We start from the raw sequence: 14,444 nt of genomic DNA, 5'->3' as shown, positions 1-14,444 counted from the left end.
AACTCACAGAGAAACATTGAGCAGGGTTGTGTTTTATTTCACTGTTTATGCATACACACATAAAGTACATGTTGATTTATTTCAACACTACTTGACCGCACAGCGTGCAGTGAAACCAGCAGCACAAATGATCTAGTGTCTTTAATGCTGTTTTCTCTCTCCGTGGCACACCAGCACCAGCAGGTTCTGCTCAATGTTTCTGTGATGTAGATTAATCATGAGATGATAATGAGCTACACATCATCCAGAGCTGCTGTACTGAATGAACATTTCTCACCTCCCAATAAATGCAATGCTTTTAATTACAATGCATCTGTAACTCATTCTATGTGCTGCTGAACCTGAAATCTTACATCGTAAAAATTTATTATTTCCAGGGAAAATGCTTAACTTTATTTTTTTTAAATGCAATAAATCCTGTTTACATTTATTGAGATTAACCTCGAGGTTAGAAGTCTCCGGTTCTCTGGCAGCTTTGGTTGCAACATCAAAGCTTTGAGTTAAATTTCCAGATAAAATGATTAATTCAAAGTGTTGCCATTAATCAAAGCATTAAATTGTGGCTAAGCATCAGGGGTTATATTCATTCAGTGCATTTTAACCTTATATTGGGGCATGTTGTCACAGTATAGGCTATAGCTTGTCTAAAGGGTAACACCATTGAACACATTATTATAGACTTTTAATTAAATTGTAAACATTAAAACCGAGAAATTGTAGCGTTTGCTGTAATATATCTGCTATCTGCTCTGTTTAAACCCAGTAAAGGTTGTATAGTGTGTACTTGCATTTGCATGCGTGGAGTTATCCACAAATGTGCCACAGGGATGTGAAATATCGAGGAGGCGTTCAAAACTTTCTACTTAGCTGTGGTGAAATATGGCCCGTCTGAAATGTGTTCCCATTATGGAATAACGCCCGTGCGCCTGGCGTCATCCATCACCCGCACAATAAAGGGGGAGTTTCTGGCCCTAATAACTCACGGGCCGTACAGAGAGCTGACAGCCGCCGCCGAGAACAGCAACCCCCGGTCATCCATCACCATATCTGCCTCTCATCCATCACTGCGCTCCCCCCGTCTGTTTTCACTTTAATTATCCAGAGAGCGCGCGCGGATTAAAGTTATTATATGCGATGCCTTCAAGATAGCGCCATGATTAATACAAATGAACACTCTATTAGTAAAAAATTAATACAGAGAGAGACGCATGCCTGACAATTTTGAGGCTGAGCCACTCAGGAGATCATTAGACAGACAGACAGACAGACAGACAGGCAGACGTGCTTTTTTTCTAACATGCATAAAATCTGTACTAGAAGTGCAAAGTATAGCATGCCTTTAAATGTCCAGATATGACATTTATGGTTACTTTTTTTTATAAACTTACTGACTTTTTAAAATCTGGGCGTGTAGATCCTGGTTTTGTATGTTTCCAGTCTTCTGCGCATTATATCACTTGATAGATGCAGAAGTGAAATTCATTTACATTGTCTATTTATTAAGATAAAAGCCTACATATTTTATGTACTTTTGCATTTAACTCCTCATATAAGCAAAACAAACGCCTACATTGCTTGCGTCACATCCTTTTAAACTGTCAATCACCTCACGGAGCGATATGATTGGAGGACGGCGAAGGCTTTAATCTCAAGAACGCGAGATACACGAGCTGTGCTGAATGTTTGTGCGTTACTTGAAGATGCGCTCCGTCCTCTCCTGTCACGCGTCTCCTAACCAGAACATTTAAGGATTATTCTGCTTTCATTATTTGGACACATTTGTTTGTTTGGGGGAACACTTCTTCATTCCACAAATGTGTTTCCAGATTACGCAGAGAGAAGTGGGACATGATCACATTGCCTACGGAGTCTGCTGTATTTAGTGTGGTTAATCTAGTGTGGGAGAAGAACCGAACACATAAACCAGACCTGATCCAGCTGCCTCCCGCAGACCCGAAGCGCCAGGCGAACCGGTTACCCGTTAAAGTGTTGAAAATGCTCACTGCGCGCACTGGACACATTCTGCACCCGGACTATCTCCAACCATTACCATCCACTCCCGTCAGCCCTATTGAGGTACAATTTACTATCTCTTACTTCATTTACTCATCTCTCTTTTTTCCACGTTTAATGCAATGTGCAGCTTTTATTTCGTGAAGAATACTTATTTGTGAAAGGTTACAGTTTAACTCTGGGACGCATTATATTATGTTGAAGGAATGTTTTATATTCATAAGGTGAAGAATACTTATTTGTGAAAGGTTACAGTTTAACTCTGGGACGCATTATATTATGTTGAAGGAATGTTTTATATTCATAAGGCTTTTACATAAAATAGAAAAAATAAATTAGAAAAACACTCAATTCAAATAATAAAATCAAACCTAACTGTAAACATTTACAGACAAATAGCCTATCCATTATATTGATGCAGTTTTAGGCTATCTATAAAAATTCCTTGTGAGGAATTCCATTGTCCTACCAAGTTGCCATGTGTCGACATTAACATGTTTTAATTTACTGTTAAACTTGTACAAAGTTAATCTGTAAACCGAAACATCTGCTCTATCAACTATAGATATTTAAAAAAAAATAGAAATCCAATTGTGGAAGTAATATGCATGACACTCAAACTTGTTTCTGTGCTGGAAACTCATTGATTTCTTAAAAAAAACGCTCTTTAAACTACAGCTATAGACTACATTTTGTTGTATTTTTAGGTTTGAAAATAAAGGAAAATGATAGTTGCCAGATGTACTATAGGAGTATGTAGCTACAGGCAATAAAAATTGACGTTTGATTTAATGTCTCTGCAGTGTTTTGGATTTAAGATCAAAAGAAGCTTTTTTGGCAAGCTGAAACTCTACATTGCATAAATAAACTATTAATAAAAATAGAAATAAAGCATCAATAAAAATAAAACATATTTCAGCACGGAAATATCTATGCGCAACAGACAGGTCCCACAAATGCGTTTTTAATAAACGCAAGTTTAATGTAGATAGAGTTTCTATCTTTCTACTGTTATTTTTTGCGCGTGAATGTCTTCACAAATCTAAAAAAAACCTCTCGTTTTAACAGCTGGATGCCAAGAAGAGTCCGCTCGCCCTGCTCGCGCAAACCTGTTCTCAGATTGGAAAGTCTGATTCCTCTGCCAAACTCTCAACGATCACCTCGGACAAGGACTCCAAATCCAGCCCACTAAAGATCAGTGACATCGGGGTCGAGGACAAATCTAGTTTCAAGCCATATTCCAAATCTTCGGAGAGAAAAGAGTCGAGTGGAGACAAGTCAGGATTCCGCGTACCTAGTGCCACCTGCCGGCCCAACACGCCACGGACAGTCAGTCCAAGTTCCTGCAGTTCTGCGTCCCCGCAGCCCGGGCGCCTGGAATCCGGAGATAAAATGGCCAAACGGGAAAACGATAGAAATAAAAGCTCAACACCGGATAATTCTGGGACCACGAACCCCAGCAAAACCAGCTCTGAGAGTACTATCGAGATAAGCAAACCGCATGACACTTTAAAAGGCTCCCCATCTGACACAGTTCCCGCGTCCTCAGCATCATCTGCTCTCGGATCAGGGCTTGTGGCACCGGTTTCGCCCTATAGACCCGGTCATCCCGTATTCCCCATCTCCCCTGCCGGACTACACTACCCTGGAGCCCTAACGGGGCACTATGCCAGCTACCCTCAGCACTTTTTGCCCCATGGGGTGACTCTAGACCCGAGTAAGGCCAGCAGCAGTCAGTTGATTAATGCTCAGCTGTCCGGAGCCGCTGGCTCTCTCAGCAGTAAGGCGGGGTCCAGTCCCCTCGCCGGAGCCTCTCCGCCATCCATCATGTCCAGTAGCCTGTGTAGAGACCCGTTCTGCCTGAGCTACCACTGCGCCAGCCATTTATCATCTAACAGCACGCACGACACCGCTGCAGCCACGGCCCTAAAGTCTGGATATCCCCTCATGTACTCAACCCACCCCCTGCACCCTCTGTCGGCCTCTACGCCTTCATTTACCGGACACCCTTTGTACCCATACGGCTTCATGCTCCCAAACGAATCGCAGTCCCATGTTTGTAACTGGGTATCCGCTAATGGGCCCTGCGACAAGCGCTTCTCGTCGTCAGAGGAACTTCTGGCGCATTTGCGGACGCACACCGCGTTTACGGGCGCGGATAAGCTCATGTCAGGATATCCGAACTCTTTAACGAGTGCTGCAGCGATGGCGTGTCATATGCCCGTACATCCAACCGGACCGCCCGGTGCCCCGCTCACCCTCAGGAGCCCGCATCACGCGCTCGGACTCGGCGCGCGCTATCACCCGTATTCCAAAAGTCCCCTGCCGACGCCCGGTGCGCCGGTGCACGCAGCTGCGGGTCAGTTTTACTCTCCATATGCGCTGTACGGACAGAGACTGACCACAGCCCCAGGACTCGGATATCAGTGAGAAATAAGTGTATCAAATGGTTTTGTGTGTGTGCGTGCGCGTGTGTTGACCTCAGGGTTTATTAATGGGCCATTATTTATTAAAGTTAGCTTTAAAGCAACAGAAATAAACAAACATATTTCAACACGACTCACATGGCTTTATTTAAACTCTTATAGTGCACAACAGAAGAAATGATCATTGTGGTTATTATCAGTTTTTATAGGAAACGTGACACAAGAAGCACTGCGCCTTATAACCAAAATTTGTTTTCTAAATTTGAAGTTTACTTGAATTATGTTTTAAAATGTTATGCTGTCCAACTCAGGGAAAACAAAAATAAAACCGCAGTCTAGTCTTGTATGATGGTTTATAAAAAATATTAAAATTGTCTTAATTTATAATGTCACTCACAACATCTGTTACCCTTGCAATAAACAACATTTAACAAAATACTCAAGGTAAATATAAGCCCACAGGCTGTTTAATGAAGAAACAATATGGATACAATAAGTAACATTAATGCAAAGCAAAGTATTAGAGATTTAAATTTAAAACACTTACTCTCTACATATAAAGAATGTTTTGTTTTATATAAATTTAATGATTCAAGAATATGAAAAGGTTTCAAATAGGTCTAAAAATCACCAATTCCTTCTTTAAACTATAAGGGTACGTGCTTTTTCAATATGCTGTCCAATTCGAGTGCATTCATTCAACGTGACAAATGTGTAGGCCTGATGGTTTGAATCTGTCACAAATGATTGATGGATCTTATTATACAACACTGACATCAGATTTCATGTAAACCTATAAAATTACAATAGTGATCATTAATGAATATTTATATAACGCTGAATACATTGTTTATGTACTAAAACAGAACCTATAAGTGTCATGACATTTTTAACAAATATTCATGAACAAAATTCTGTTGTTTTTAATAAAAAAAATACATGTTATATTGGTTTATTTTTAACTTCTTTAATAAACATCCTGTAGTTTTTTTATGAAATTTTAAATCTCCATATGTCCTGTGTAGATTTGATACAAAGTGAAGAATAATATAAATGGGCCTGTGAATCAAAATGCAGTTACAAAATTACAAATATCACTTTAACTGTTTGCAATAAGGTTGAATTTGTTAACACTAAATGCATTAGTTAACGTCTACAATATCTGTTAATCTCCCTTTATGTTGTTTTCAACATTTACTAATTCATTTCAAAATTAAATGTTGTTAGTGTATTACTAGTTAATGCAAATACAATTGTTTAGTTTATTATGCAGATGAAAGATTAACAGATGCTAAATATTACAGACCAAGAGATTACCAAAAATCATCATTGCCACGTTAGTGATAGATCACAGCTGTACTGACTCTGTCTTTATCTGATATAAACTTCATGAGATTCATCCTGAGATGACTTCAAACAATACTGAAGGACTTCACATGTGTGCTAGACATTTATTTGCTGCTTTCTCTTGATCAAACTCATCCAAATATCATATTAAAATGTTGTTAGTAAAAACACAATGTATTTCAGTAAAATTAATCCGTTAACTTCTCTAAACTGTTTGGTAAATGTTATTTCCAAGTGATTTTTATATTTAACTTTTAATGTTTAGTAGGGGTGTAAGAAAACATCAATACGTGTGAGTACCGTGATACGTTGGCAAAAAGGCAATATTAATATTTCTAAATAAAAATTATACAAGTTTTATGACAATTGTTTCGTTTGGAGTTTACATCCCGACCACTAGATAGCATTCTTCTTATCTCTGAACTTAAACAGTGACAGGAAGTACTAAGATAGGAGTGTGCCACAAATTAGTTTTTGCTATAAGATTTGCATATGGTGGTGTATTCGCAGCTTTCTTAAAATAATAGCCTATTATTGACAAAATTAATAGGATATTATTTTCTATCATGACTTTGCAAACCAAAACAAGCCAGAAAAAATCCTTCCCCGTCATTTAAAAAAGCAAAAAAGCCAACACAAAGGTTAAATGTAGCACATATATCTGTTTAACCACACAGCATTATTTGTGTTGTACATTTTTGGCATTTTTTTGGCTCACAGTCCTGCATTCGTACGTGTTTTGTGGTGTGCAAACTTAAAATGTATAGTGGCCTAAAAATATTCATCATGACAGGGCTGAACAATATTCATTTAAAACACAACATGGTTATAGTTTCAAACCAAAGCAAAGCAATGAAAAACAACCAAAGTTGCTTGGCAGTGTCGGACAGACCGTTGGTCTTGCTCTCTTTCAGTCTTTTGCTGATCTTACATGAAGACGCGACCACGAACCGACCACACGTTCATAAATCTGTACCTCGCACAAAACCCTCAAGCGATAATCAAAGTGTCTGAATGAAAAGCTCTGCATTTCTGAACCATCATTCTTTCAGTTTGACAAATGGCACTTCAACAGATCCAAACAGCACAGAAAACTATGGCAGTACTTTAAAGAAAATTACTTGTACAGTACTATTTATTTAGATCCACATCTATAGATATATACAAAATGTAACAAAACAAGAAATGTTTATAACTTTAACTTTTAAAGTTAAGCACAATTAAATGTGCAAACTTTATTTAAAGACTGAAGTAAATATCTCCAAAAACAGAGTAAAAATTGGACCTTACTCCATGCAGCATAGTCTAAAAACACACAAACGACAGATCAAGCCTGTGATACAGTACATGTGTCTTTTATAAACACAGATAAGAGTTAATACACAGTCACGCTGAACTCATGCTTATAGAGTTAAGTGTCTCTGAGATGGATTTGTGTGCTGGTTGTCTGTTTATACACTGTGATCTCTATCATAAGACGACTTCACTTCAGTGTTTAATGGCCTTCTGATGTATATTACTGTCATTCCTGATACAAGTGGGGAAATATGAATTATACTGTAAATAATTTAACACTCACTCACTATCTGCACATACATAATGATGCAAGACTGATGTGGATGCCCAGCAAGCAATTTTGCATTTGCAAAAAAAAAATGCAATTACAAAGATGTCTAATAGTCGTGCACACACAGTCAAGATGTCTACACTGTAAATGATTATGTGCCTTTGTAGATTTAACAAAATAAAATATGTAAACTATATTTAAAATATTGAATTCTTTTTTTTAGTTAAATAATAGTAATCAGAGTAATTCTAAATTAACGGGATTAAGGATTACTCCCCTATATAAAAATTCTAATAATTTACTCACCCCCATGTCATCCAAGATGTTTATGTCTTTCTTAGCCCAGTCTCACAAAATTTCGTTATATAGTCACGTAACTTTTAGATTTTTTTTGTGATATTATCAAGAATTTTTTTGTTGACCGTATAACGAATTCCTGTTTTCGTGTGATTATCACAGATTGGTTACTCAACTGTTTTGTCCTATTGTCTTACCATTGTTGCTTTGGTTTAGGGTTAGATTTACATAAAATGACATCCCTACCCAAACCCAACTCTAACACCAGGCAACATATAAAAAAAAAATCAGGAAAAAGTATAAACCAATACATAAAGTGACATTCAAGCACCAAATCTAACCCTAAACCGAAGCGACAATGGTTTAAAAATAGGAAAAAAACAGTTGAGTAACCAATACGTGATAATCACACGAAAACAGAGATTCATTATACGGTCATGAAAAAATTTGGATATTCGTGACAATATCACAAAAAAAGAATCAAAAAGTTACGTGACTATATCAGGAAACCTCGTAAAATTTTCTCAATTTAATAAGATGTTATTGGACCCCAACAATTCACAGTTCAACAAAACATCAAAGGATCCCATGGTCTTATGCCTCGGTATGAAGAGACTGGTCTCAGTACTGACATTAGCACAGTAACAGTTATTGTGTACGGTCACCTATAGTCTAAACACAAGCACCAATCTTCTGAACAAAACTTCAAGAAGAGACAGAAACTCTTCTAAATCTAAAAGATAAATGAACATTAAACACTTAAGTCGTTTACTCTCCAAATTTTGTCCCATGCAAAGCATTCTGGGAACTACAAGTCCACTACCTAGTTAGTTATATCTCCTAAAATCATTTAAGTAGTTTCTACACAAAATTATTAAGTTAACTTCCTTTTAACAAATTTAAGTACATGATACAGTTAAGTTGAATTTACTCAGTAATGTGTTCCTTTAGAATTACTAAAATTACTAGGTTTTTTGTGTGTGTGTGTGTGTGTGTGTGTGTGTGTTTCACTCAAATTGTGGTTAAAAAGCATTTATTATTAAAAAACAAAATAATATATATTTTTTATATATATTTACTCATTTTATTTCATTAAATTTACTAAAGCACATAAAAATGTTTACAGTGTATATAATAATAACTATGTAAAGAAAAAAATTAATTTTACATGATTAAATCAGGAAGATTCTTCTAAAGCCTTTAAAAAACAATATTATAATATTGTTACCAAAAATGATTTAAGTAGATATCACATATTTTTTACAGTGTAATTTTACTTAACTTAGTTTTCATATGTGTGAAATGTACTTAAAAAAAATAGTACAAAAACTTAAGTAAATTCTACTTACTATTTTTTGCAGTGTAGGCCGAGAAGACAAAATTTGGGCAGTCAGTGAACATTTAATAGACGTCTAACCATGGCCTTAAAATAAACGCCTTAAAATAAATATATAAATAAAACCACATAACCCACTAAATTCAAGTTTATTTTGGCTAAAAGTGGGTCACTAATAGCCAGACTTTATCGGGTCTATAGTTAACCTAGACCGTGATGGCTGTTGCTATCCAGGGCATTGATAATAGATTAAACTAGATAAAGTTGCAATTGCATGAGTATCGTAAAAACAAAAACTGAAGCACCATTCAATATTTATAGCACCAATTATGCCTGACAGTTTATTAAAAAAAAAAAAAAAATAGTAGAAGACATTAAAACAACTTGGTTTTGCAAATCAATTCAACATTTGATTTGACATAAAAACAAGCTGTGTTACTCTTACTTGATTTGACAAAAATGCTGATTTTTTACAGTGTTAATGCATTTAATATATGAGTTTGGGGATTTTCCCAACTATCAGAAAGAGTAAAAATAATTTTGATTATGATGAACATTTGAAGAGACTTTTAAAATGACAAACTGTTAGAAAAGTGATTCTTAAAAATCTACAAAGCTACACAATAGTCCCTGATGGCTGAGAGATCTTGACAGGTAAATAATGACCGAGAGCTTAACTGTGTAGAGACAACACAACTACAAACACACAGTGTGTCCCTAACACACACGCACACATGGAAACGCTTACCTCCAAACATATGTTCAGTAAGTAAGATAAATGAAGTCTCAACAAGCCGTCCGCAAACACATGCAGGCCTCGGCCACAGACACACACCATCATTTACAGAGTATTTAAATGGCCCGGCTCTCGCCAGCGCAGACTCTGTTCGTGCTTCGGGTTAAATCTGCAGTCCAAGTCCTCCCCGCCGAGGAGCTTAAATCAGGTCTGGCATCAGAGCTTCTCAAGGCTGTTTGTAAAGACGGCACAACAGTCGGCCTCTGTAATATTTCACATGCAGAGAAACTGTCTGGGGAAACAGATGTCCGCTCTTGAGCTCAGATTGATGTTGGATCTCTCAAAACGTTGCGTTTGTCTCTCCGTGGAGAACTCCAAAACATTTCTCAAACTAAAGTGATAGATTACAGTACATCTTATGACTATTCACATTCATTTCTATAGTTTAAGGTCAACATGAGATCACAGCTTTTCTACCCCAAACTTTGTTTGGAAAGACTTCCTACTACTAATGTTGTGTTATTTATATTTGTGTATAAAAGCGTATCTATCATCATTGCTCATCTGTCAGTTTGCTCTTGATGAACATTGATGTTTAAGGTGATATCAATGACACTGAATTCAAGCTGATCTCTTCCATCTCATCAATGACAGCAACGTAAATCTTCTGCACTGCTTTTCACATAAACCCAAAATATGGCACCATAAAAATAACTAGAGTATAACACAGCAATGCTATAACTGAACTCTGTTCTGAATACCAGACGTATATCAAAGCTCAAATACTTTCACATTTATGAGCACACACAAGATACAGGCTGTACTACAAACAGTATTACTATCTACGTAAATTGTAATTGGACCCTATATTTTAAGAACTCAGATTAAAAGCCTCTAAGTGCGTCTGATATTTTTTCTTGTAAATGAGATTTTTGTTCATAAGGCTTTTATATTTAGGTTCAGTGATTTCACTTTAATGACAATGAAATAATTGTATTTTTAGTCATTTCATCGTTATCTTTTACTGCGCCTTATTCTTCACTTTTAAAAGTCTATAGTCATTCTTCACTGTCTTTTCTGAATAAAGGTGAAAGGTTTAAAAATTTGACCAATATCCTAATATTATGGAATGGTATGAACATTTTACATCATGGTTATAGTGACCGGTTATCAATATTATCATGGTTTTGTGAACAGTTTCTAGAAATAGTGCTCATGCAAACCAAATTAAAAATTGATTTTACATTTAAGTGCACGCATAAACATCAAATAAATAACATTCATTTTAATCATGGCACATTTGCGGTCGTGAGATCAATGTTCATCTAGTTTATATAAAACACAAGTGAGTAAATCAGATTTATACCACGGGTTTGTTGAATGCTGTATTCTGATTGGTTGAGAAATGTTCCATGGCTATGCATTATTGTTCGTTAACCGCACACCTAACTTGTCAAAAGTCTTAAAAATAGGCACCAGAGCAATATTTTTGGTAACCGTGGTATAAGGGGAATAATTGACAACGGGCCATTGAATTATTTGAAAATAATGCACACCCGCGGTTTAACGGCACTCCGTTTCACGTCGTGATGCATTACCACCTTGGGTGTGCATTATTTTCTTATAATTCAATGGCCCGTCGTCAATTATTCCTTACTTAATCCTATAAACACATGACAAATCAGTAAGTCTGTCTGCGTATGTTGTGAGAAATGTTGTGCAGGGTTTACCGAGTTTACCATACTAGATTATTAATGAATTAAATGTTTTTACCTGTAACGGGAATAGCTGCGTGATGAAGTGAAACTAAAGGGTTAATAAACACAAACTGAAGCAGATGTTGATGGCGAACGATGATAGATAGCATGAAGATTGTAAAACAGATTATTTCCCACTATTAATTACATTATCTTAAAGGAGTGTAACTACTGTAGCATGTAAATAATGCACATAAATAAAGGGAGCAAGAGCGCTCAACAATTATATCTAATCAACAGGCACGTGAAACCTAGCTGGCAGGTTTAAATTTGCAAGAACTATAGACTAATACAATAACAGGCTTAAATAAACCCAAAACATACAGACTTTTTTTGGACGACCTAGTTAAGGCGGTAGGGTTTCCCAGCTTAGGCGGGCCGCCCGAACTGCAAAGTGCTGCGGGAAACCCTGAGGAGTAAAGCTGCACCACACCTGAGCTCACAGCAATCACTGAAGAAACAAACAGAGCTTTAAACTCATCAGATCACATCATTTAATAGAAAATGAAGAGAAAAGATGAATCTGTCTGAAGAAATATTAAGTAAACATGTGTCCGTACATCAAGATTTCCCTAAATGCGAATCTATTTTGGATTTAAATTCAGTCAGTGAGTCACTGTCGTCACAAACACATGGGAGCAGACGTGAATGAATGTGTTTGTCTCTCATTATTGCTTAAATTGGTTTGCAAGCCATGAAGCTGGCACAGTTATTATAAAATGATGTGGTACTACTAACTGGGAATTTTTATTTGCAGTTACCCATTAAACCAGTAATCGGTACATCTCCATTCGGTAAACCCCATTAAAACTCTTGTATCTTCCATGCATTTAGGAGGACTTCTGCCAACAAAGCTGTATTTCTGAATGACCCGAGACCAGTATTAAGCAGATTTGAAGTGAAAGTATTTCATTCGTGTTAGAAGCATTCGGTTAATATCATTATCTAATTTTGACGTTCAATAGCTTTTGCATCTGAGCTCCTCATATCATTATAACTCTGAAGAAAATGTAAGTGGTCCTTTCTGCTTTAATGCTAGTTTGGGTTGATGTACTGAGTCAGATCAAACGCGGCCACATTACAAAGTCTCGAAGATACAGATATGATGCAGGTCTCTCTAATGTACAGGTACGTCTATGATCTTTATCCCAATGTTAAGATCAGATTGCAAGAAAGAAAAACTCATTTCTCTAAAACTGCATAATGTTTTACTGCACAAAACCAGGTGTGATCACCTGAACACCAACCTGATATACTGAAACCAACACGACACCTGTGAAATAAACGCAGTCTGTTCTCTTCTGAGATCTGAAGAACACTGCACATTACTTTGATGGATTTGGTGTTCATCATTTAGTCATTTTAAGATTTTCCTTCTTTCATGGAATAGCAAAGAAAATGTTGGGAAGAATGAAGTATTATTCCGATTCATGCTGGCAAAAACAGTAGGAACATGATGGGAGAGCAAAGCGTGAACATTGAAGAAATTCACTAAACAATTTGGGCGTGAGAATTTATCCCTTCACAATCCACACATGCTCAACTCAAGAGAAACATCTTAACACCTTAAAACTTCTCCTCAATCAGGTCTTTATTACAGGTTGATTTAATTACAAACATCACGTTTTAAAACGCTCCTCAATGATCATTTCCACCGGTGTGTGATTGATGCCAGCTGGGCTCTCAGTTACAGCCCATAAGTCACTCTGACACACGCCTGTGAAGTTAATCCAAAGAAACGAGTCTGTAAACATTTTTAGGCAGTCAAACTGCACGAGCGTCAGACACATGATGTGCTGCTTTAGGTGAACTCAGGATGTGCCTTTCACACACTTAAACATGACAGACTGAAGCTCATCTATCAAACATCACAGATTTCAAGCATCACCTCTCAAAGCCTGTCAGCATTTAAATCTCTCAGCAATGACGCTCTCGTGTCAAATGTGTGACTGACAGCGGATGACAGGTGTATTAGCTGCTTCCTGATGTGATATTTAGCGGTTGTCATGGAAACAGACTGACAGCATCATCACAGCAGCAGTACAGAACAGGTGCTCTGTGTACTCATATATATGTTATGTATGTGTGGAACAGATGTTCCCATCTAATGATTATGACCTGTTGTTTACAAGTTATATAAATGACAAAAACTGATATTTATTAGAGCAGATAAGAAGTGTAAAACAGATCTGTGGGGAGGTTGTAATGCACATAGTTCAAGTTTTAGTATGAAACAGACCCAGCACACATTACTTCAAATTATGTTTTTAGAACTAACATTCAATTCATTATAAGTAATGCCAGTGTGGAAGTCTTCTTATGGACTCGAGCATTTTGACTTATGCATGACTCTCTGGTCTCGATCTTGACTCAAACTCTTTATTTTAGTTGTCCATATTAACATTTGAAAATAGTTTTCTGTAGCTCCCAAATGTGATTTAAAACATTTAAAAATTGTTATTGATAGCCTAATGTATTCATTTGTTGTAGTTGAATGGATAAAAGCTCAGATATTTTACTGTGGTTTTTTATTTTGTGATTGATTTTTAAAGAGAAAGAATTTGATCTGCAGTCATCATGACTTGCAGAATATATTTTCCCTTGATAACACCGCCACCTGCTGGTGGATATGATGAACCACAACCTTTTTTAACAATGTAATTTGATTGTTTTGTATTTTATTATTGTACTATGTTTTATATTCTACTTTTGTAAGGTGTCCTTGAGTGCCATGAAATGCACCTTTAAATAAAATGTATTATTATTATTATTCACGTATTGAATCATTCCGTATAACAAAGATGTTATAATAAATGTTGCGCATGATCTGAATATATTTAATATTTTTGTTACAACTAGTTATATTTCCTAATTAAACTAAGGTCTACTCCTGGCTTAAACTAATCCCTGTCCGGGAATCCACCCCTAAACTTTACATTTATTATTTAAACTATTATTATCACTA

The 14,444-nt window shown here is 36.5% G+C and overlaps 1 protein-coding gene and 1 long non-coding RNA gene across 4 annotated transcripts in view; one reads left to right on the top strand and one right to left on the bottom strand.

Moving 5' to 3' along the window:
• Nucleotides 1-14,444, bottom strand: part of LOC129421070 (uncharacterized) — a 249,707-nt gene that overhangs the window by 232,616 nt on the left and 2,647 nt on the right. For 2 of the 3 annotated variants that reach the window (XR_012369360.1, XR_012369362.1), the window contains exon 1: nucleotides 1,393-1,523. The exons of the other annotated variant lie outside the window; for it this stretch is intronic. This is a non-coding gene — a long non-coding RNA (uncharacterized lncRNA). Of the gene's footprint in view, nucleotides 1-1,392; nucleotides 1,524-14,444 lie in introns of those variants that run through there. 3 annotated transcript variants of the gene reach the window in all.
• Nucleotides 1,690-4,567, top strand: LOC129421067 (zinc finger protein 503). The gene is made up of 2 exons (XM_055176363.2): nucleotides 1,690-2,076; nucleotides 3,082-4,567. Exons 1-2 carry the CDS (start codon nucleotides 1,849-1,851, stop codon nucleotides 4,441-4,443), a joined length of 1,590 nt encoding a protein of 529 aa, XP_055032338.1. The 5' UTR covers nucleotides 1,690-1,848; the 3' UTR covers nucleotides 4,444-4,567.

Source organism: Misgurnus anguillicaudatus, chromosome 4, assembly GCF_027580225.2.
Source record: "Misgurnus anguillicaudatus chromosome 4, ASM2758022v2, whole genome shotgun sequence".
NCBI lineage: Eukaryota > Metazoa > Chordata > Actinopteri > Cypriniformes > Cobitidae > Misgurnus > Misgurnus anguillicaudatus.
Note: the sequence above shows the minus strand (reverse complement) of the source record. Positions and strands in the feature narration are given on the sequence as shown.

Coding starts and splice junctions, on each gene's coding strand:
- LOC129421067 (XM_055176363.2), top strand. CDS start 1,849: ATGATCACATTGCCTACGGAGTCTGCTGTATTTAGTGTGGTTAATCTA. Junction 2,077..3,081: donor CTCCCGTCAGCCCTATTGAG/GTACAATTTACT, acceptor TCGTTTTAACAG/CTGGATGCCAAGAAGAGTCC.